Genomic DNA, 24,459 nt, shown 5'->3' on the forward strand with positions numbered 1-24,459 from the left:
CCCCCCCCCCCCCAAGATAAGAAAAGGGTCTGAGGAGTTATTGGAGAATTCTAAGAGAAAAAGGCAGGAACACCAGTCAGGATTTAAATGTTTACCCACAGCTTCATCAATGACTTCATTGTATGAGTGGTTTTCTCCTCAGCTTCATAATGCTCTCAAATGTGTGTGGAATATAAATTAAAAAAAAAAAAGGGGGGGTGGGGTGTCAAAAAGTTGGCATAATTCCAGTCATCCAGGCTTCTAGAAATGTGTTCCAGAACCTGTCAAGCCTTAGTGGAATTGGTTTAGGTGTAACACAAGTGCAGAAAATATGTAGAGTGCCTTGTCTGCACGCTGCCTACAACGTGTGCACGTAATTTTGAACAATGACCAAGTGTAAAAGAATCTGGGGAAAAAGGAGACATTTTTAAGGTGTTACAGAATTCTTGCATACTTGCAGCTCCAAAGATGGATATATATTTATAACTATGATTATTCTGCTTTAATTGCTGATGGGCAGAACCGTTGTATCCCAAATTCCAGCCTGGAGCCAAATTTTATAATTTGAGTTACAAACCCCTAAAATAAGGGTTTATGTTTATGATGGAATTGCTGACAGATGCTTATGTATAGTAGGACTAGCAGGCGTTGCTGTAATTATGCTATCGTATCCTATCATTAAAGATTTCAATTGAAAGAGGTTTATAAATTACTCTTCCTCTTAGATAAACCACCCTACATTAAGGCATCAACGATATGGTGCAGAATTAAATTAAAATCTCATAAAATGAAATATGTTCTGTATTAGCTGTTTGACACTTAATTTGCCTCTGAATGAGTAGAGGAAATCACAAATTAACCTGCCTTTGTTTTTCCAGCCAAGGCTTATTAGGTGTTAGAACAACTGCAATTACAGGCCAATAATAACCCCCAACCCTTATGAATATGTACTGAAATATGTCATTTTGTGTTACCCAAACCTGTTTGTTAGAGCTGTGTAGTTATCCTGGAATTTCTACAGTAAAACTTCACTTTATACTTGGGGGAAGATGTATGAAAATGTTGTTCTTTAGCAGCAACATACAAACAATGTAATTGGAGCTGGAGTTTGTTTTTCTTGTTTGGTTTTTGTTGTGGGTTGTTGGTTGGGGTGGGTTGGTTTGTTTGTTTGTTTGGGGTTGTTTTGGTTTGTTTTTTTCCTTTTCAAAATCCAACGCATAGATCTTAATTTTTAAACAAATACTTCAGTAAATTTTAATTCAGTTTTGGTACTTTTCATTAAACTGGCAACTGAAGTTGCTTGTTAAATATCCTATGGTTAAAACAAACAATAAAACCCCACCAAAACCAAACCAAACAAGCAAGAAATAGCTATTATTTCTTTTGGTATATTTTTTTGTTTAGAGTTTTTTTTGTTTTGCTTTGTTTTTCCCTAACTCTTTCTTGATTTTCAATTTTGATCTCTAAAGCAAGGTACTAAAACAGAAACTGAAACTGAATTATGGTTTTGGTCCTTGACATTTGCTAGGCTGTCCAGGAAAGTGTGATGCCTTCTCCAGTTGGTGTGCAGTGATTAAAAATCATGCTGCTAATGAGGGTGTTTATTTGAACATAAGCAAATACTTCGAACGTGGTGGTACTTTACTCTTCAAGAACCAAATCACAGGCTTACTGTCAGCTAACTCTTCCAATTGCCAGATGTCTTTGTTAGCAGTGACTTTATTGTAAAGAATTTTCAGCAATGAGCAGAGGAAGAGTAAGTGTCTGAACAGTGCAAGTGTAAATAACTTCATAGTTCCACACCTTGTAAAATATGACTTGGCCAAGGTGAGAGTTTTTATTTATTCAAACACACACACACCCCTCAGCCACCAAAAAAAGCTCCTTAGAGGCAAACTTCTACTGGCACATTTGCCTACAGCAATTTGGGAAGCTACCATTCTTGGTCATTCATTCATTACCACACCTTTACTGAATTGCACTGAAGGTGTGTACATTTCAGAGCAGTTAATGCACATGTTGGAGGAGGCTAGTAGACATTTGAAGTTTATTTAATGGTATTACAAGTTGCCAAAACATTCATCCATTTTGTCCCCATCTCTCTTACTGCTGCCATCCTATTTTAGTTTTGCCCTGGTTTGTGAGTAAAGGAGCATGAGCAGGCAAATCTGATGGCAGGTGCATTGATGTTATCCATAGGCTTACAGCCAGAGGAGGCTGCCCTTGCAAGGAGGAAGCTGTAAGATAAAGTTCCTGTCCTGTAGTTTCCTAGGATCAGTGGTACGCCAAGCTTTTCCTCACTGCTGAGGCCACTGTCTCCTCAGTTTGGCAGCCTTACACACCAAAGTGATGCATGTGCTTGACATGAGTACTGCGAACAGCTATTCTGACTGTGAATGCGCTGGTGCTAAAGCAAGCATGTGCTTCACTGGCAGCCAGCTTCAAGTTGATAAAAAGAGAAGTCTGCTTCTTAGATACACTATTTCAAATCTTACTTATGCAGTTACCATTCACATAAGGTGGGAAGGTGGGGACAAAAAGGAGGATCAGGCCCATATGCCCAGCTTTCATTGGCCATTGATTTTGGGCTGCACAGCACAATGTGGGATGTCCAAATGCGTGAAGATTAAACTATTTGCTTTGCAAAGTATCCGTCCTTCATTATGAAAGAAACTGTTTGCTGTGTGTTTCATAGGACATTTACATTTTCCCAGCCCCCTTTTCACTTTCATTCCTAAGCTTTTATTTATCGTTTAAGAAACTTAACATTCAAACCCCTGAAATCTTTTACCTGCTGCTCTACCGCGGTGTTCCCCTAAGCTGGAGACTTGGCAAGGAATCTTATCATCTTGTCAGAGCATTCATTGATCCTTTCACAGTGAGAAGGAGAGCCCCTCCCAGTGTGAAAAACATCACTCTCTGAATTGGCTTTAATTGCTTTAAGACTTTTGAACCGGTTTTACGGTTTAGCCAGAAGCCATCGAAGAAAGACTGGGCAGCTCTTGGGATATGAAAGGATGACTGTAGTTAGAGCTTTCAAAAATCATCCATGAAAGTATTTTCTGTAAGTAGGGAGAAATCTTGTGTAAGATTGGAAGCAGTACCCTGAGAAACCTGCCTCTGGAAGTGAAGTGCAGCATTGAGAATAAGCAGCTGCTAATAGCCTGGAGGATTTTTACAGCAAGTCTGTGAGAAGGGAGCAGCATGATCTGGTGACTGGTTAAGGTTATTCAGAGTTTGCTCTATGCCGTGGATATGTGTGTTGTAGGCTCTGCAAGCAACATGCATGGCTCTTCTTGGTCGCAGAGCAGTGGTGCGATGGTAATTCACAGAAGGGAAAGAGCAGGGCCAGATGCCTGCATGTAAACTTGCGCAGAGAATTTTCATTCAGTGCCAAGCCTTTTAGAAAGCAGGGAAGTGGAAGCCTGAGTCTAGACTAGAGCTGCGAGCTCACTCGGTGTGTAGGGTTGCATCATTTAAAACAGTGATTCAGTGTTTTGTTTAGCTGTTGGCACTTGTTTAGTAATATTTACCTGAAGACTTGCAGATCATAAATTCTCCTGTGCAAGCAGGCTTGCAGAATAGCTTCAGAAGCAGACTGGTTTTAAAAACTGCCTGAAACTGGGAAATGTTTGGAAAGCAAATTATTGGTGGCATATATTGAATTGCAGGGGGGGGGAAACCTGACAGTGTATGTGTCTCTAATTGTTTTTCTTTTTTCTTTCTGAGAGACACTTCAAAAAGGTAAAAACCACCAAAAAGGTAGTTAAAAATAGGTAAATATTTTTTAATGTAGCTGTTTTACATAAACGAATCAATGGAACTGAACTTAGGTAAGTTGTAGTCTGAAGCTTCTGCATGCTCAGATCAGCTCTTCTGTTTTACTCACATATTTGCTCTCTTCCTCCAACAAGAAAGCAGTACTGAGGAAAGAATATTGTATTTAAAAGTTCATTTCTGCTGGCAAATAAATTCTAGATCAAATAAGGATTCACAGCTAAAAATCATTCCCATTTTTAGCTAGCACATTTACATGAAAGTCAACAGAATTGCCTCTAAGCGCACCAGATTACATTTGCTTCACATCATTCATCTGTTTCTGTGGCGGATAATACTTTGTGACATAATCATTTTCTCTGGAGTAGCTAATTGTAATGCCAAGGAACTACAGACTTATAAAGGAGAAACAATAGCAGCAGATAAATATTGCGTTAACAGAGGCTCTTTGTTCTTCTCGCACAGCCAGCTTGATTTCAGGATGGCTGGGGAAGTTACGGCCATTGAGATAAGAGGAATGTATTGGTGAGGTTTTTAACGTGGAAGGAAAAGCTTAGAAAATACAAGGGTGTGTTTTGTTAAAAATCCTTTGGTAGTAACTTTTTCCCCTATCTTCTATTCATTTTTTAATGTTGAAAAAAGCACTTGCAGCCTTAATGAGAAATATAGGTTTGCATGGGCCAGCTGAGCACCCCTCACAATATGGGCACTCAGTAGCAGCAACAACTTCCAGGGCAACTTCCTGGGGCGATGCAAAGGCAGGAAACAAAGGGGAAAGCCCTCAAGTGGTCCTGGGGAATGCTCCTCTGCTGCTCTAACGGGAATCGATTGCTTGAGCCCCACCTGTGAGGTAGTGACACAGGTTTGTCTGGAGGGTTCCAATAAGGGAATTCCAAAAGAGGTTGTATAGGTGATGCTGGAGAGAAACAGTTCCTAGGTTTATCAGCAGTAAGTTGTCTATCGGCACTGGACAGCGCTACCACTTAGCTGATTTACCCCATCTGGGTAGTTAACGGTGCTGCTTAGACAAACTCTCAGCTGCCAGTGAGAAGTGGTTCCCTAAGGCAGGCTTTCAAACCAGCATGAATTAAGAGATGATGGAAGCAAAATGAATGGACAGTGAAGTCCTGCCTGGGGACACCATGTTGTGTGTTTTTCTGTAGACTGAGGAATAACTAAGCATGACTTGGAGCTTTTGGGGCACTCCTGCTGTGCAGATGTGTCTGCAAGTGTGCATATTTCTGTGTATGTGTGCGTGCCTGAATATCTCTGCTTGCGTTTATCATGGACTGAGTAGTTCTAGATCTTTGCACTTAAAACTAATGAAAGGAGCTACACAGAGTTTGAAAAAAAATTAGAAGGAAAACATGAACAAAACAAGTAGGAAAAATACTCCTGGGCAAAAGCATTGAGAACATGTGGATCGTTCCTCACCTGAATTTAACCAAAAGTACAATGAATAGCTGCAATGCTAGAATTCTGCTGCTTGAAATTTCTATTATCTCATTCTGTTATCAGCTGCAAAGAATGCAAGCTCTAAATATAGTCCACATTCAGAGACTCTGAGCCTGTGGTTTCTTGGACAAAATTCCTGTGTTCTTTGTGCTGTAGTCAGCAGTATTAGTCGAGTGAGCAGATATTGACTGTGGTATTCACGTGCAGTGAACCAGAAGCAAGCCAACTCTATAGAGGCTGCTGTCAAACTTGTTGCAGTGGCCTGTGAGGTACTGGACTGTGACAGACTCCTGTTTTTTTCAGTACAATTCTTCCACTCATGTTAAATCTTGCTTCAAAGAGAACTGAAATGTTAAGTCTTAGCCTTCTTTCTTTCCCCTTTCTTTTATTTTAAGTGTATGGGTGAGATTTCTGTGGTGTGAATTGAAAGTCCCTAAAGTGAGAGCTAGGTATAAAGTGGAAGAAAAGCGAGCAATGAGTAGATCTGCGCTGGAGGAGCACAGAGCATCTTCATCATACTCTTACGCAGTATTTCCCTGGCTTAGACTCCCTCCTCCCTCAACAAAGACATCATGTCCTATAATCTTGAAGTATGGACCAAATTTAGTTCAAGCTTCTTTTTTTTCTTCAAAGGAAGCAAAAAACCAGAAGTTAAATAAGACCTTGTTTCCCTTTTTGTCACCCTTTACTCACCCTACTACATTATATAAATGTGTATGTCTATATTTGTTTGCATGTTTGTAACAGAAAGCAGGCTCTTGAATAGCTGTTGGTTGTGTTTCTGGGATGTGGGAAACTAACAAGCCATGTCTTGCATATTCTTTATTATATGATGGCAGGACAAGGAAAAAAAAAAAAAAAAAGGACAAGACCCTAATTCCACTCAGAGGAATGTGTTCAATGGGTGTTTTATCTGTGTGCCTCAGGGTAGGCTGGGCCAACATTTGTGACTGCTGTTATCGATTAATAGAGGAAATGATTTAAAGAAAAATGTTATGCTATTTGATCTTTGCTCTCAGGATGCTTTACATGGCCAAGGAAGGGCTGGGGACTTCATTTTAGAAGAAGTTCTTTATTGAAACTGGGGCCTGTGAAGTTGCCATTAGTGACAAAGCAAGAATATACATTTCTTAGTCCCTTGCAGCACTGAATGTGTAGGTCTGATCCTATGATACATTATGACTTCATTTTAGGGGTGTTGGTAATTTTCTGGAGACCCCACAGAGGTTAGACACAGAAGAAAAACATCCTGAAGTTCATGAGCCAGGAATACAAAGCTTCTGAAGAAACAAACTCATATATCATCTTCTTGAAAGCATTATTTATGAGGTGCTGTGACTGTTGGTGTTAAGGATCAACAGAAAATTAGGGAGTATTTTGTATGAGGGAGAGTTTCTAAACATATCAGATTTAAGTGGCTATCTCTTTAAAGATACACATCTTTCAGTCCTGTATCTCCTGTTGAAATTCAGCCTAGATTTATCATGCCTTTTCCACTGGCCTGTGGAAGAAAAGATTGATCGTCTCCTCCAGTTTATAGAGGCCACCAACGCAAATAGCTGCATTTAACAACATTGTAGACAGACTTGGTGGGGAGGGCAGCAGCTGAATGACCAGGGGCAATCAGATGTTCTCTGCTTCGACCTGCAAGATCACTATCAGCATACATCATCAAGACAGTACCAAGAAAGCTGGGTAGATGCCTCTGTCTTGGCTTACCATAGCTGTTCCTCAGATTTCAGGCTTCCATTCCTGACACCTCTCCTGGGAACTGTGCTTCTACTCTTGTGATGATATTGAATTGCAGAGATGTTGAGGGACCAGAAGTGTAGATGCCCTGCCTGGTGCAGGTGTGTTTCAAGCTGGCCAGTTTGTTCCCCTGGGGTTTTGTATCTGCATGCCTAGCTACTTGCTCTGTTCAGAGAGCTAATACTGCTTCCAGTATATAGGTAGTGCTTTTGCTACAAAGACTTCAACCTGAATTTACTACCTCTCTAAAAAATGTGCAGGTAGGACATTGATTTGCTTTACACTTAATGCTTTTTCTCAAATACTTCTCCCTGCAGTCACATTTGAAGTGATGTCTCCAACCATTTGTGGTTCTTGAGTTTGGTTGAAGTTACAGCTATACCCCCTAAAAAAGCTTTTTTAGTTGCAGTTTTGCACACAAATACAGCAAGAGCAGCAGTGTGAAGCCTTTCTCTCTTGTTTCTTCTGATAACTCTGGTGTTCAGCCATTACATATTCACCATTTGTGAGAGCCAACTTGCAGTGCGGATTATGTAGCACCACAATGGCTTTCAGTGCTTGCAGCAGCGAAGAAAGAAGCTGGCTTGGCTGAAACAAAACTTTAGTCCAACATGAAAACTTAGTTTTTTCCCACTCTGATTTGTTTTCACTCTAGCCAGCTCCCACACCTGGACCTATGATGCTGGATAGGTGACTATTAAAGCACATTTTTTTCCCCCTCCTAACTTAGCATCATTCACCTCTGATGTAAATTGTGCTTCGTGTTCTTGTGAATCCTTCTGCCCTTATGGAGGTCAGTGCTGATCTGTGGGTCATCTGCTGTTTGTGGTGGTGCTCAGAGAATGGAAGAAGCTTGAAAGCTGAGTTTTCATAAGGTCACTCCTTGACTCACAGTCCTTGGTACAGCACACGTATGTACTGTGTGTCTGGAACTGTCACTGAGCTGCACTCTCAAAATGGCTTTTCTTCCCCATGTCATAGATTTGACTTGAGGAGGGGAGACACTTCAGAAAATAATCTATGTATTTGATGCAGAAGTGTGATTACAGACATTTCTGTACAAAATTTTATGTACATCTGTACAATTTTTTTTTTTTGCAGCAGGTAGTAGTGTTAGGTGAGAAACTTTAGCTGATAACACTGTTGAGTAATAGTCACTAATCCTTGTGAGTATCACTTTTGGGCTCTCTGCTGGTGTTAGTACAGAGGTGCGAAGCCAATACAGCCACTCCTTGAGAAAAGTGGTTAATGCTGAACCTTCACATTACTATTTTTGTCAGGGCTGTAGTCCTTTAAAGTTAGAATTTGAGACAAATATTCCCTTCACAACCAAATTTATGTAGCAAGTAAAATAGGAGAGGTATTCAGTCACTGAATTTGTCTTTTTTTTCTCACCAACTTGGCTTTTGTTTTAAATGGTTCAGACCTTTTTTTAGCATATAAAATTAGGATTGAAGAAAAGTTTTCTCTCCTCCCCCAGATCTTAGTTTTGTGATTTGTGGACATGACTTAAAGTAGGCATTGGAAATGAAAGCGTGGGGGGTTGTTTGCTTTGGTTTTGAATTTGTGAAAGGAGCGTTTCTTAGCATCAGGGACAAGACGCTGAGGAAAGTGTTCATTTGAGGTAATGCGAGAGGCTCTGCGGGTGCTTTGCCAGAAGGAATGCCTGCCTCAGCGGGAGGAAGGAGTTAAGGAAAGAAGAGAAGCTGAAATGTGCCGAAACAATAGTGAGCATGGCATTCTCCACTGGCAGGGCTGAGAAAACTCATCAGTGAATGAATGAAATGAGGATAGAGAAGTCAAATACTAAAAGTGCTAAAAGCTTAATTCTCTACAATTTTAAAAACATTAAATAATGGGAGTGAAAACCCATGAGTTGAAAGTACTAGTTTGTTATTTTTTTAATAGAACAGAATATCTTATGAAATTCATATATTAGTTGATTTCAGAGTTTGATTTTACTGTCGTGGGTCATACCCATCACAAGAAAAACTTCCTGATGATGTCACGTGAGGTTTGTTGAGATAGAGAACCAGCCTTAAGATCTTTCTGGTCAGGTAATCCTCTAAGTGAATGCAGTAATCTGGTCCACATGCTGCAGAAGGGGATCCCAATTAGTGCTGCCAGTTTTCCAAGGGGAATATTGCTGCACATCAGCAGAAGTCTTGCATCAGGCTGCGTTCTCTTCTGATCTGTGAATGGTAGACAGTGAAATCAGGAGTCATTGTAGAAACCATTTCAGCTCTCTTAGCTTTGCACTGTTTGGATGTTTGCTTTCTTCTCTGTGCTGCGCACACATCGGTATCTGCACTTTATCCTTTGTGCCTAACGACTTCAAGGGTATTTTTTTTAAAGATCTCCAGGCATTTTCTGAACGTTTTTGAACCAGTGCACCATTCACCAATGTATTGCTTGTATAGAGGTCATCTTTGATGAGGCTTTTGTCATATGCTCCCACTGAAGTTTCAGTGTACTCAAGCATTAGAAAAGCCACTATTTGAGTGTCTTTGTTTTCTTTGTTGAGCTGTTTATTTTGCTTTCTTCCCACACAGTTCCCTGGCCTGGCTCTGACAACTGCTTTTCTGCATGAATTACATTCCTCGGGGCCGCAAGTCTCCTAATTCTTCCAGTCGATTTGATTTCTGCCTGTGTGATTAGTCCTCTGCTCCAACACACACTTGGTCTTTGCCGAGCAAACTGCTTGCTAAGTGCCTTTAACTTGAAGACCTAACTACATTTTTTAACCTCATTAGTGTGTAGGGCACTGCTTCATTCTGGCTTAATAACATGGCCACTATTGAATCATCACTTGCTTTAAAACAGGTTACAAAAAGGTTGCTTAAGTTGTCTGGTTTTCTTTCTGTGTGACTGTGCTTTTGCTGGATAAGTCTCAGCACATGTTCAGTTTTAGCATGGAAGTTGCTTTTTGAAAGGAAACCCATCAAATCTGCTCAGGAAGATTTGTGCTGCTGAGAAATGTCAGATTCATCTGTTTAAAAAGAAACTCAGCACCTATTTGGAAACAGTGAATCTAAGTAATAAAACCAGTAAGAAAATGTTATTTGAGGAGAAAAAGGACAGAGGGCTTGGGGAAGGTGATACAATTTTCCTGTTTCAGCTTTAGAGTTTTGAAGACCTCATCCTCATCAGTTTAAATGCTTCTCACTGTAATGCTGGAAATGAAGCAATGTGATCACAGTCTGCATTGGTTCACTTTGTCTCATGGGACCAAGTTTTAGACGAGTGTATCGTCACTGAAATTCAGATTTCAGTTGCAGTCAGGCATAAACTCAAATAGAAAAGATATTACAGGGCTTCGAAATGTTGTAAAGGCAGGGGGAAAAAAGTTTCCTAAGAAGACAGCGTCACCAGGGAGCCAGGGGAAGAAAGAAGGCAGTGGGTCACATGCCACTTGTGATGGTGCATTTGTGCAGTTGCATAGCAGAGCCACTCAGAGGGTGAGACTTCATGATTAATGGTGTTTATTCTTGACAGAAGCCTCCTTTATTTATCTGCAATACACTTTAGTGATTTTATCAGTCACCTGAATGAAAAATATTCAGTCATACCAATATTGCAGTGTAAATTGAGTAGAGTCACTTTTTATTATATCTTTCAGCCTTATCATCTGCACAGTAATTTTCTAGCAGAGGTTTGATATAGAAAGGCTGGATTTAGCTGTACTTGACACAAAGCCTCTTCAATTTCCCCTAAAAGTTCAGGCTACTCTTAGAAATGTGTATAAATAAATATATATATATATATATAAAACCCCCTTATCCAAGCAATTTCAGGATTTGAAAGAATAAAGATAAAATGTGCAAACCTGGATGTGAGAAATGTTATTTCTATGAAAACACCTAATAGCTCTGAAGCCACTGGTGAAACACTCTTTAGTGTTTAAGGTTGTGGCTTAGTGCAGTTCTTTTTGCATGGCTACATAGTCTGACTTTCTTCTAATCAATCATCATCCAACTCCAATCAGCATACAGGCAGAGCCTATCGTTCATCCTGGGTGTAATTTCAGAGTTGAAGACTATAATGGCCACATACAGCACATTAGTCACTGTGATAACAGCTAGTGGCACTCCTAAGGAAGGGGGAGGATGGGGGACAAGGCGAATAAAATTCTTCTCATTCTCACAGTGCATTAGAGAAATAGGAGCAAATGTTAAACAAATGTTTATTCAATTAGCTGACTTAACAGCATTAAGTGTGAGAAAGCTTCTGACACTCCTTTGACCCTCTCTTTTGCAGGAGGAGAGGGAGGGGAAAGGGAAGGAAGCAAGGGGTAGGTGAATGTCGTCAGGACTTATATATGTCCACATCTTTATATGGTGGTGCTGCTGTGGTTACACACTTTAAGAGATGGCAGGCCCTGCCAGTAACGAGAGCTGGCTAACATTTGAGTGGCAAATGAGACCACCTCAAGAGCATCAAAAGGGAACTGCAGAGTGGGGAAGTTTGCTGTAGGAATGCAGTTGGTAATTTGGTAATTTTACTGTCCGCTCTGTTATTGACAGCATATAATGAGGTTGCACTAGACTTTTTAGATGTTCTTGCTGCATTTTGTGCTGCAGCATAGTTTGAAGAGGGAATGGTATGTGGAGGTCCATGGCAGTCTAACAATGCTTTTCCAAGGCTTATTCCATATATTGTTTTATATCTGTGATGAGGAGTTCTGCATCAAATGCATTGATACATTGTCCTTAACACATAAATGACCAGGAGACAATAATAAACTGGAACCAGCTGAAGGCAGTAGAGGAAAATTGTACTAGCGCTAAGCTTAGGTGTAGGGTCTTACTCTACTTACGGTTTGCAGAAGGGAGCAAAGGCTGTAGCAGAAGCGAGCAATGGAAATCATAGCATTACTTTTATTTGCTGTTTACATTGCTGCAGTGTCCAGCAGCAAGACGTAGGATCCGAGTTCTGCTGAGTGTTGTGCAAATACAAGGAGCTCTGCCAGGAAGAGCTTTGGCAAGCAAAACCCTGGTGAGTCAGCTCCCCTAGTCCCAGGGGTTACCAGCCCCAGCTGTTTACCTCACCCTGAAGATTGTCCCTTGTTCCTCAGCAGGGTCATGAGATGTGCCTTTGCCCCATTTGCACTCTGGCTCACCAAAACTGGGCACTGAAGTGGTCAGAGGCAGAGAAGCCTCTGTTAGCAGAGGGTCACCAGCTGGGTAGTTGTAGAAGCAGCTTGCATAGCTGCTACAGAATTTACAAGAGGACATCTCCTAGAAACCTAAAAGGCAAGGGGCATTTGAAGGGAGTGGTTAGAGCTGGTCACATTTTTGTGTGTTTGCACTCTTTGTACAAGCAAATAAACTGCCAAGTAAATCCATGTAATCCTCATTTAGCCAAAGATTTATTTGCAGCATTCCTGAGAAGAGTTTGAAGGAAAGATAGGCAAGCTGGACAATGTTTTGGAGGAGTCTTGGGAGGCAGTGAGAGTGGTTGGTGGCAGAGTGGAAAGAAGAGGAAAAGAAGAGACAGGTCTTTACAGGGGAATTAGCGTTGTGTGAGGAGGAGAGCAAGAAGCCTGGGCTTGGCTTGGAGAAATACTGGGGGTCAGTGTATGGTTTTATTTGGGTTTTGCATAAAGAAATCTTTTTAAAAATCGGTCAAAACCATTTCTGCATACAAATTTAGGGAACACATGTCAAGACTTGGGTAATGAAACTAATATACCTCGATTCAGTGGCATCTGGAGCAGCAGTTTCTCACTGTGGTCAGTACAGGTGTTGCTGTGGGGTGAAGGTCATTGGTGTAGCAGCTGATCTTAGGTAAACAAAACACTAAGTAACAGAATGTGTACTCATTGCTTTTTAAAGTGTACACTCTTCTTGAGGGACTCCTCAAGCTGCTGGTTGGGTTATTTGTGACGTATTACAGGTAGCAGAGGGTGTTTTTAAAAAAGCTGGACCTGTGTTCAGGCAGTCCGTCGGCTGAAAAATAGGAACACAGTCACTAAGGATTTAGTGCCTTGATTAATGTGGCCAATTTTTAACTGTAACTACAGAATGTTAGCACTTCCCAAAGAAGGAAAGGGGAACCAGAGTAATATTCTTTTGCTGTGGCTCATCAGCTAATTGTCATGCATGATTTCCAGTACCATGAACATCTCTTGTGCAGTCACTTGTGTCTCCTTTTCCCTCTAGCGGTGCTTTTAACTTTATGAGACAGAAACATTTTGTTTTAAGCCAATGTGAGGTTATTTGTAATCCAGAACTGCATATATTTTGTAAGGCATTTTCCTTGCCTCAGTGAGGAAGATATTAATAGCACAGGATCTCCTGGCCTGACCTTTCCACTGTAGATACTGAACAGTCTGAGTGCGTTACCACAGTTCTACAGATGAGGAAACAGTGGATTAGGAAGTCAACAAACTTGTCCAAGGTGGCACAGCACATAGCTGATGGAAAACAAACCAGAGCTCTAGTTTCTCTTATGCCTAAACTACACAGGCACTGACCTGTTAGTGATTTGTTTGTAGATCTACTGAATGGAACTTTGCTGCCCAATCCAATTCTGTGATGTCCTGGCACTGACTACAGTACCAGTCTGAATTTTGGAGGAAAAGTAAAGAGAATATTGACTGGGCATTGGAACAGGGAAAGGGATATAGGAAATCAAGGTTCTTTCCTGTATTAGGGCATGTTCTTATTTTCCCTCTTCTTCTTTGAACCACTAACAAATTACAGTTAGCAGTGCTTAACTTCTTTATAGCACTTGAGCTCTTTGGTGTGAAGTATCCTCTAACATTTTCTTGTATTCAATTATCTCTTAATTCTTTAAATGTTCAAAATCATTTGCTTAGTATTCCTGAGACCAAGAATTCAATAGAACAACTTTGAGGCAACAAATTATTTCAGAGGAGTGAATTGCCTATTTGAAGACATGATTTCTGAAGAGAAGTTAAATATTAAAATATTACCATACTATGCATTTACTGGTTCAGTTAGAAGTGCAAAGAGAAAAGGTGCCATGGAAATTGCATTTTAAGAATACTCAGTGCTGGCCTCACTCTCTTTGCATTGAAGTCAGTGGAAACTTTACTGATGGTTCTGGGGAGAGCAGAATTGGGTCAGGACTTTGTGCTTATGAAGACCATACCCATGATTTTATCAATTAAATTCATTGAACAGTTTCCTAATGGTTGCAGCTTGTATAGGGTTGAATAAGCACTAAAGATTTTGAGAAGCAAAATGACTATTTGACTTTCTAATTTTTATATATAATTTACGCATATAGTTAGCTGCCTGAGCCTGATTCATTGAGCACCTACAACCACTTATGTGATCGTAACAATGAGGAGTAACTTCATCATTTGGGCTAATCACAACTTGGAATTGATCTCACTTGTATTTTCAAGATCAAGCATTACTTTCTTAACAGCTCAGCTTTCTTAATATAAAAGCCTTTTATTAAGCAGTTGTTGCCTGCTGGTGCTGAAGGGTCAGTCTGTACAAGCAGCTATGGCATTAAACAAACAATACTCATTTAACACAGGAGATACTGCCAAAGAAACTGAGCCATGTACTTTAAAACAGCAGTCACTACATAAGAAGAAAGTCCTTATTATTTGTTCATCTTTCAGGAGCTACTAGAAATAAGAGAGTTAATGTTTTGGGGATAGGTATCAGAAGAATATTGAAAGGAGAAGGGTTTAAAAAAAAACAGAAGAAGAAAGAAAAGGATCATAGGTAGTTTAATGAATTTAACATTCTTCAGTTCTCCAGGCAGGGCTGAGTTGAACAGGTATCAGAGAACAGTATGGATATCATTGGTATGAGGGCAATGCCATCAGTGCTTGCTCCTGCATTGACTAACGTGCTGTTAAATGATTAAATATCAAGGTTTGAACTTTGACACTTTCATAATATAGCAAGATGGATGAAAAGGCAATAATAAATTAGATTATGTTACAGTATTTCATCCCACTTCGTTGACAAGCTTTGTTCTGTGAGATAGATTATTGTTCCATCTGTAACCTCAGCTCTGTGTCATATTTACAATGTTATAGTTAAGGATCACTTGCTGTTTTCAATATAAATGTATTTTTCAACAGTTTCATAAAAGAGCCATTTAAAAATTTATCAGGACATAACTTGGCATTAAAATTTCCAGTCCTGAAGTTACAGTTTCCTTTCAAATCAGGGAATGTTTAAATCTCCATGATTTTATTATTTATTTATTTTTAAGATAGGTTGTGCTTAGATGAGGTTTTTGCCCAAGCACAGCTTAAAGCTACTTGGGAACCATTTGTGACAGATTACTTCTCTTAACACTGAACCAACCTCTGAGTTTCCATCCAGATTTTCCTGTGACACAGACCTTTGTGGCTGGCTGAGTGGCTTTACGTCTGCTGCTAGAAACCACTGCTAGGGAAGGGTGCTCTCTGACTGGCGTGGAGGTACCACCAGGGCTCACTGCATTTCTCACAGCTGCAAGAGAGCAGGGACATTGTTCACTGTACTGATGTTCTGCCATGTTTTAGAGCAATTTAGGGACTCCAAAAAATCCCGGTGTGAGGATCCTGAGGCCACTAATAGGGCATAATTGCCTTGAACAGCCTTGCCTAGGACATCCACCCACACCCCTTTTAAGCTCACCTGGGCCCTTTAGTCTCTGCCTGAGCTATTTTGTTAGGTAATGCTCATCTCTGATCCTGCTCTTGGCTGAGCTCAGTATCTGCACTGTAGATAGCCGTCTTCCACTTTGGACCCCTCAGAGACGCAGTGCAGCTTGCCTCTTGTCCTTTCTTCTGCACTTGACAGGCTGCCCAGACCTGGTTTGTCACTTTCCCTTGTCAAAGACTCATAACGGACCCTGTCATCACCACCTGGCTCTGGTCATGTACCTGCAATCTGGTGGCATGGAGTGCATTGTCTTTGCTGGTGTTAACCCTGTTTCCTGGCATGCTTTCCTTTAGGGAGCAACAGGCTCTTGGTGCACCCCAGTGCCGTGAACTGGGTCTCTTTTCTTCCCATCCTTTCCCTCCTTCAATTCCTGTACTAACCACCCTTACTCAATTACAAGTGTAAACCCATGTAAGCTGGCTTCATGATACTTTGGGCTGCTCCTCTGCCTTTCTCTTCAGTAGGTGTACATGAATGATAAAACTAGGTGAGTTAGTTTGGAAGGGGGTGAACAGTTAAAGGTCTTTTAGCTTGGAGTTAATATCTTTGTCAGTCTTCATTTGTCAGTCTCAAAATCACCAAATATTTTGGTTTTTTAAATGTATAGGATTTAAGGGATTGTATATTCCCACCTGTACATTCCTTCTGTCATGTGCCACAGGAGCAATTCAGGAATGTAGGTGAGAGAAAGGATGCAAGTTAAAAAGGGAAAATGAGGTAAGGTAGGAAATGCTGTGACTGCTCCAGCCTAGTATCTGGAGCTGATCTGGTGGCTGTCACACCTCACAGTACCACACCAGGAACATGGGCAGAGACTGGGAATTATGCTTCTGGGCCCTTTCAGTATGGCATTATGAAAAGAGGGTGGCTGAAGTCAACAAGCTTTGTGCTTGCTTACCTATCTGGGATTTTTTGCCTCTAGTCAGAGTCAGACTGCAGTACTTCACCTGCACGAGTTAGCCACTCTCTTATTACCAAAGAATGGAGTAGGCTTCCCACTTGAGTTTGGAACACCTTATTTTTTTTTTATTGTAAGACTGGCTAATGCTTAGAGGTACAAAAGACATTCTAAAGGCGTGGGATGAGTCCAACTACCCCCATTCTCTCTGCTGATGGAAGAAAACTGTGATCCTTTCAAGTGCATGCAGAACACTTTGGACTATGTGTAGCTCATTTATGCTGGCTGCATCCTTTCTCAAATTGCCAGGATCCTCTTTTCCCCACTTAAAAGCTAGGACTGCATGGGCTAAGAAAGAATTAAGACTTTGTTCAGTCTTTGTGGCAGTTAAAATCCAAACCTGCTGCTGGTCAGTCTTGTGCAGACTTCAGCTGTTGCAGCTTTAAGAAGCAAACCAAAATGAGACACCCTTTTCAAGAGTAATAACTGAAATGTGCAGTGCAGCTCACCTGTGCTTCAGACACTTTCAGGAAAAGCATGAGAATTAAAAGTGGCTTCAGGCATTTTGTGATTTGCCATACATGTGATGCTGCTGGCAGCTGCTGAGCTGGTGTGACTGTGGAAGTTTTCAAGACTGTGCAGACACCTTTCCAGCATTCATCAAGGAGGAGGAACAAACACACCTGTTTGCCCTTATGCTGATCTCAACTGCCTTGCATGTGAGCGCTATTCTCCTGATGAGTAGGTGAGATTTTCCAGATTAGTGATTAGTATTTTGGCATCTTAGGGGTGAGCAGGAAGGTAGTGTGGACAGAAAGGAAATGCCTTCACAGCTGAGACCAGGTTCTGCTGCTTCTCTTTTGCATCAAGGGTGTAGATGTAATCAAGGTTACTGGGAGAATATTAGAATCAGCCTAGTGCGCTGGGATAAAGATTGCAGTGATAAAACACAGCCATAGGATCTCTTCTACTCCCAAATCTGGAGACCTCCAACTTCAAACAAGCACTGTAAGTGTGATAGAATTTGTGCTAAATTTGAGTTGACTTTGCAGGATTTCTGGGAGCAGACCCATAGGTTCTGACTCAGAAAAGAGAGTGCATCTGTTTCACTCCTCTCTCTGAAAGAAGCCTTAGGGCACTATGTTGTTGGAAAAACTCTGTAGGAGAGGATGCAGAGCAAGTTCTGCCTTCCCATAGTTTACATTGAGGTATAAAGTTTCAAGCAGTGTCACTCCAAGTGTCCCTGCTTTTTCTCATGCTGAAGCTTCATTGCATCCCACAAAGTAGCCTCAGAGCCGAGGCAGAACTCACCAAGCTTATTAAACAATGTCCTGTTGGAGAAGCAGCAGATAAGGCCAGGGCTCCTGCTTCCTTGCATACTCTTCGGGTTTCTGTCTATTTCTGAGTTGAGATCACATTAGAAAAAATTACTTGTAAAATGATATCCAAATTGAATTTATTTCTTACTTTTGTATTACATTTGCTGTACTGTATTTTCCTCACTGCCAGGGTGGGAAATGTAATGTGATACCCAGCTATGGTATTTTTACTTCGTACATCACCATGAGTTTCAAGGCTTCTGCCTTCCACACTCAGCCTGAAAGGGAACCATGAGGTAGAAAATGTTTGATGGCTGGTTGGGTTTCACAGTACCAACAAGAGTAAAGCTGAATTTCCACAGTAAAAGAAAGGTGCTTCAGAAGTGTGCAGAGAAAAAGTGCTCTGAGGAAAGGAGATGCTTGTTTGGCACAGTGGTGGAAAGCAGCTTGTGGTATCAGGTTCTCAGTGTGTTTTAGATACAGTGAAGGTGTACCAGTGAATGACTGGGCTTTATGTGGGTCACCTGCTCAGGTGCCAGTCACTGTTGTCCTGCTGGTACCTGCTGCCAGCAGAGAACAAATGCAGCTCTTTGACCAACTTTGGAGCTAGGAAGTCATTTCATGTGGCAAGGCTCAACTGGTTTACCTTGCAGAAAGCCTAGGAAGGGCAGGAAACACACAAATGCCAACAGGGAAGGGGGAAAAAAAGGAAGAAATGCACAAACTAAAACACTTTATTCCCTACATTTTACATACCCTCATGGATTTTGTGGCAGGGAAGCTGATGCTGTATTAGGAATGCGTAACTTTGATCTCTCTTCCACTCATGCTCTAGCATTTCCACACTGATGGCAGGGCTGAATTGGCTCCTATGTAAGATTACATTCTCTTGGCCTTTTAGGTGATGACAACTATCTCCATTGATCATGGTATGTATATGTTAAAGGAAAAAAAATATTTCTTGTTTTATTATTCTTTGTAAGCCAGCAGCATCAAAGGAACAGGCTGCCCTCACTGCTCTCACAGCTGCTGCCTGTGTCTGTGCTGTATAAATGCTAAATTAATTGGAAAAACAGGGACAAAAAGGCATTTAGTTCAGGTCAGCCAGTTGGACTACAGCAAATGCATGACAGGCTTAATCATTGTCTTTTGCCAAAGAGCAGGTTGGCAAGGGCAGGCACTCCAGCCCCTTCTGATGAAATTTTGGCCTCTTTCCAGTGCCTTTGGAGGCGGGATGTTGTGAGATGAAGGTCCCTACAGAGAGCCCGGATGCTGTCATGTCAACAGTGTAGGGTGATGGGGAGGGTTACAGTAGGTTAGCTATCTTTTGTCAGCTGTGAACTCAGCTTTCAGCCATGGTTCATCACAACTTCATAGCCCAAGAAGGCACCACAGTTCTCACTTTGTGAGAAAGAGGTAGTTCATCAGTGTGGTCTTGTTGAAGTCTCTGGTGCCATGCTAAAAACAAAGGTAGGCAGCAATCTTCCTTCCTTTGCCACCAAGTTTTCAGCATCTTTCATGGGAAGGGATATCAACAATAAAAAGTCCTCCAAAAGACCCATCTGTCTTAATGGCTTACAGAGCTTGGGTCTTCTGAAATGACTTCTGTATCAACATGCAATCTTGCACTTTCAGGAACAGCAATCTGGTGAATGAAGGAAGAGGGCACAGTGTAGCTCTCAAAACTCTTTTTCCAACAGCCCTGTAGTTTTGAAGATGTAAATGATTCAGCATCTCAGTGTGTCTTCTGTATTGCACCAAGAATTAGTATGTGGTCTACAGGGTGTGTGTTTCACACTAACTGAAATGATTTTCTGCAGAACTCCATGGGGAGAGGGTATTGAGGAATATAAAGATTAACTCAAATATAAACTCATGTTAAAACTGATCAGAGAAATGTTCCTAATAATGGATACATAAAAGAATTAATTTCCTATCCTTTTTCTTTCTAGGCAGTTGACTCTAGTGGAAGTTCTTGCATGTGCAATCCAGTTGTTACTCTTCAAGAAATGAATGTGTTACCTTTATAGTATTTTTATTTATCATATTGCTAACCTGGCTGCTTTTTGTTTGTTTTTCTGTCTTTGTCTTCCAGGCCTTCTGCCTTATCTAGTAGCCCGACATACTCAGAGCTTCCATTCCTTAGAATTTCACCTCACCGAAATCCTGCTGCCACCTCAGAGTCTCCCTTCAGCACCCCTCACCCATACATTAACCCCTACATGGACTACATCAGGTCCCTGCACAGCAGCCCGTCCCTCTCCATGATCTCAGCAGCCCGCGGACTCAGCCCAACAGACGGTGGGTTAAGACAGGCTTCCTGTTTTCTGTCATTGTGGCAACTTAAGTTATATTAATCTTGTCAACATTTTTCCCCCTTGTTCAAAGCAGCTTCAGCAGGTTTGTCAGACATATTCATTATGTCATAAATGTTTCAATACTTCATCAGCCGATCACAGCTCATTTGTACATCTCAGAAATGTTGAAACTTCAGGGAGAAGGGTGGGGGGGTGGGAAAGGCAGTCTTGCCTCATTCAAAATTTAAGCTGGAGGGGTGGGGTGGTGTATTTCTTGTGATCTCTTTTGTTTGTGAAGCAGAGCCAGGCTGTGATTCTGATCTCCCAAGAAATCTGATGGTTTGAGCCAGTTTCTTCAGGAGTATGCATCATGGACTTCCTCACCTGCTAAAGACTTGTTCATTAAACTAGTATTCTCTGATCATGTAAAGCATGCACTGACTTGTCATTAGTAATCAATAGTTCTGTTACAAGTTATGTAGAATTATTTCAGTTTACCCTTGCCTGTACAGGGTCAAATGAAGTGATGCTAACATAAAAGTGGCTGCTGATCAGGCTGTCCCCTTTTAATGGTGGGCAGCGTACTTGAAATCAGGTCTTGGTGTGACTCTGGATATTGCTTTCCAGCTTATTTGGGTTTAAATGACCTCCTGTGATTAGGTGAACTTTTGTCATTACTCTGGCATATTGCCTTTTCATTTCAATGGGTATTTTGCTGAAGTGAGCAATGAATAGATTTCCAGAAAGGTGCAGTCTTGTTAGCAGTAGGTTTTTCAGTAACAGAGCAAGCAATGTGACATTTCAAATTGTAGCATTTGCTGAAGAGTGCTAAAATATTGTGTTTGGAAACAAATACATAGTGAAGATAATGAAACTGTTACTTGAACTAGGAGAAGGCTCTTCCTAGTGTATGCAGAAACTTACCAAACAGAGTTAAACTGCCTTTAGCTGAATTTGAAAAATGAGTGGTGCACTCTATCCAAATGGATAACTAATTAATCTTCACTTACAAGAGCATATACCTTTACAGTTAATCCATTAATTATGGGCACATATTCTTATGAGAATAAATTTTAATGACCTATTGTCAGTCAAGGTGTATGACGTGCACATAGGGTTTTCCTGGCAGCTCTTTGGATGTTGTACAAATCCTTGTTAATTCTATCCTTTGTATCTTAACTAAAGTAATAAAAATAAATAAATTTGAAGGAATAGTTTGAATGCTCAGAAATTCATATTTGGACTCAGGGAAGTTTTGAGCTTTTGATACAGGATAAATATGGTAGAACTATAATGCAACAGCATAAATTGGGAAAACCTTTGCAATGTCTATTTGGCCTTTCCACAAAAGTTAATTCACAGAACACTTAGTTATCTTTCTTGCAGTCCCCTTCAGATCGCATTCCTGCAGTATTGAATTTGTGCTTAGGTTATGCTCCAGTTGCCCTTAGAAAGAAAGGAGGGAAGGAAATCACCTGTCACACAACTGTGTGACATTAACCTGTGCAGGTTCTAGGTCTGAGATACAGAGTGCTGAATTCACTTAAATAGATATGGGCACATAGTGCTCTCTGAGATACACTGGGGTGTCTGAACTGGCACCCAGCTGATTCCCCAGAAGGCAGAGATCTCCTAGAGGTGCTTTGTTATATTCACCAAGCCAGTGGTAATCTCTCTGAAACTTAGGATGTATCAGGCTAGATTTTGGTTCCAGACATCTAAATTTAGGTCTCTAGAGTATAGAAATCTGCCTTTTAACTTGGTGTGTTGTTTTGCTCTTAGATAGTACAGTGAGTTCTATGTGATGCAAGGAGTGGAGCCTCAGAGAACTATTCACTTTGCCCAGGTGTCGACACTCAGATGTTACCAGCTGAGTCTGGAGCTCTGTCATAACTACCACAGTGCTAAGAGTCATCTTTCTTCAGTGGAGGTGTTGGGTGTTAGAAACCTTTCCTTAACTCAAGCTGCTGCTTCAGAGAGGTTGTGTTTGCCTCAAAGGCCTGTCTTTTACCTGCCAGGCTTGTGTAGGTGCCTGGGATATCTACAGACTTTCAGATGGCAGTCCCTCAGGTGTGGACACGTCAGCTGAGTAGCCTCTGTCTTAACACTCATCCCCTGAGCTTGGATCACAGACTGTACACATAACCATAGCCTTTTATGAGTACAAACTAAGCTTACTAGCTTAAGCTTCTTTCTTTGGGTTTTAAACAAATGCACATTACTTCACGTTTCCTCTAGGCTCACAACTCAGCTTTGACCACCTTTGCAGAGCAGCCCAGCACTTTGTTCTGCAGTACTTTGTGAAAATAGAGTAACTTGAATGAGGCATTGGGGATATTTCAGTAGAACAGCATGCTTATTGAAAAGCTGTTAAATTTATCCTCTAAAACCCATAGTTTGTTGTGTGGTAGGTAGAACAGTGAAATGCTTTATTGGGTTCTTGGGATCAGGTGGTCCAAGTCATGGCTTGGTCACTACTAGAATGCAATAAACCCATGCTGTAGTTTAAATAGGTACATTCACATAATGTGCTGATAATATGGTGGACACCATGATTTCAGTTGTGTAGTATTTGAACTATGAAAACTTGAAAGTTGTTCTACTGATAGTGAGATTTTTCTTGTTACCCTAACTGTTGTAGGCCGGTTAGATAATTAGGTCACTATACTATTTGGCTCAGTCTGTTGACTCAGATCTAAAGATGGTCGGGAGCCAAAACAATCTATAACATAACAAGGGCTAGTTTCACGTTCTCTACACATCTTGCCGGCTGTAATTAATGACTGCCACAGCAGCAGTAATGGTGGAGCGCCTCCTGTCTTGTCACTTCATCTTACCCAGCAGGATCAATGGGCTGAGGGTGGCCAGGGACTCCTCTGAGTAACACCGAGAGACCAAGGCATAGCTAAGGACTGAGTCGTTGGTGTGTGTAGATCAGAGCGCTCAAACGAAGCTCAGCAGCGCCCACAGTCCAGAAGCACATGCCTCCCCTTGTCAAAAACAGGCAGGGTTAAAGCTGAAGCTCCCCAGCAATAAACAGGAGAAAATTCAAGTCTGTGGGCCTTCCCATTTACCCTTCATTTACCCTTTATACAATACATCATTTAGTAGGCTAATTTCTTATGTTTTAAGCCGGTGGTAAAGAATGATCTTTAGAGAGCATCAGAGCATTTCTCAGTGTATGGAACGTTTAATAACGCAATTATGTGCTCATTCTTTCCTGCAGCAGCTCATTTTAAAGTTTGCAGCCAATGTTGTTGTTAGTTAACCCAGACACTTATGTCAGAAAGCTCAGGAAGTGCTTTAAATATGTCTGGAAAGATACGATGGTCGCCTACTACTGTAAACTTTCTTGAATCAGTGTTTCAGTGTGATTTACTCCTCGTGTAAAATTCAGCCTGAGTGTTTTTCTTGCCATTTCACAGAAGGTGGTGGTTGTGGCTGAAGCAGGTTTTAATATATTAAGTTGAGAAATCAATTTGTAATTTGCAAAAACTGCCAACAACATTTAATTTGTCTTAGCTCGTTTTTCTGTCATTCCTATTCCTGTTTGATGTACTTTGATTTTTTTTCTGAATCTTTCCTGAAATTGCTTTTGTTTAGCTTTACAACATCAAAAGCACATTCTTCCATTTTCTTTGCTGAAAATAAACTATACATTTTGGAATCTCGCCGAATAAACTTCCCTCCAAACTCCAATGCAGTGGAGTTTGGAGGTAATGGAGATAAGGAGATACCTCCTTTTAGTGTAAATGGTGATTCTTTGTTTCTAAGGATTAAATTTAAGGTCTGATTCTGTAATCTAAACATAAATTACCCTTTTAAATGATTCTGTGTAAGTAACAATATTCAGGTTAAGTACATAATTCAAAGGATTTCAGCTTAAAATTTTGTTGCCACTCAAGTTTCAGTTGCTGAGGTTAAAAAAACCACAACAAACCAACTCCTAAAATAATATGAATAATACAGAAATAATCTATGGGAATGTAGCCCAACAACTGAAGAAGCTTGAAGTGTTTTATGCAAATTGATGCACCATTTTCTAGTCATCAGAGTGTAGAGAAATCTCAACAGTTCTGCAAGTGGGACAAGTGAAGAGCAGAGAATGCAGCTGCTCACCTCTGGTCACAGAACAAGTTGGAGTCAAAATCAAGGAGGTAGAGCCCAGCTTATTTTATGAGTACTTCTCACACAAGCCCATGAAATGACTCATCACTTACTGTAGCATCTGAAGCCTGCTGAGATGAGACAGTATTAAAATTACATGGATTTTTTGTTTGTGCATTTGACCACTAGTTGTTGGCACGCTTGAAAACTGGGGGGGAGCAGAAAGTTTGTATATC

General features: G+C 40.9%; 1 protein-coding gene across 4 annotated transcripts in view; it reads left to right on the forward strand.

Annotated features, from left to right (window-relative positions):
* The window catches only part of GLI3 (GLI family zinc finger 3), a 214,985-nt gene that overhangs the window by 124,125 nt on the left and 66,401 nt on the right, over positions 1-24,459 (forward strand). For all 4 annotated transcript variants that reach the window (XM_068156833.1, XM_068156834.1, XM_068156837.1 and 1 more), the window contains one exon: positions 19,915-20,120. In XM_068156833.1, the coding sequence (XP_068012934.1) occupies positions 19,915-20,120 (206 nt within the window). The remainder of the gene's footprint in view (positions 1-19,914; positions 20,121-24,459) is intronic.

Source organism: Melanerpes formicivorus, unplaced genomic scaffold, assembly GCF_026170545.1.
Source record: "Melanerpes formicivorus ecotype bairdi unplaced genomic scaffold, bMelFor1.0.p_v2 SCAF_35, whole genome shotgun sequence".
In the NCBI taxonomy this organism is placed as follows: Eukaryota; Metazoa; Chordata; class Aves; order Piciformes; family Picidae; genus Melanerpes; species Melanerpes formicivorus.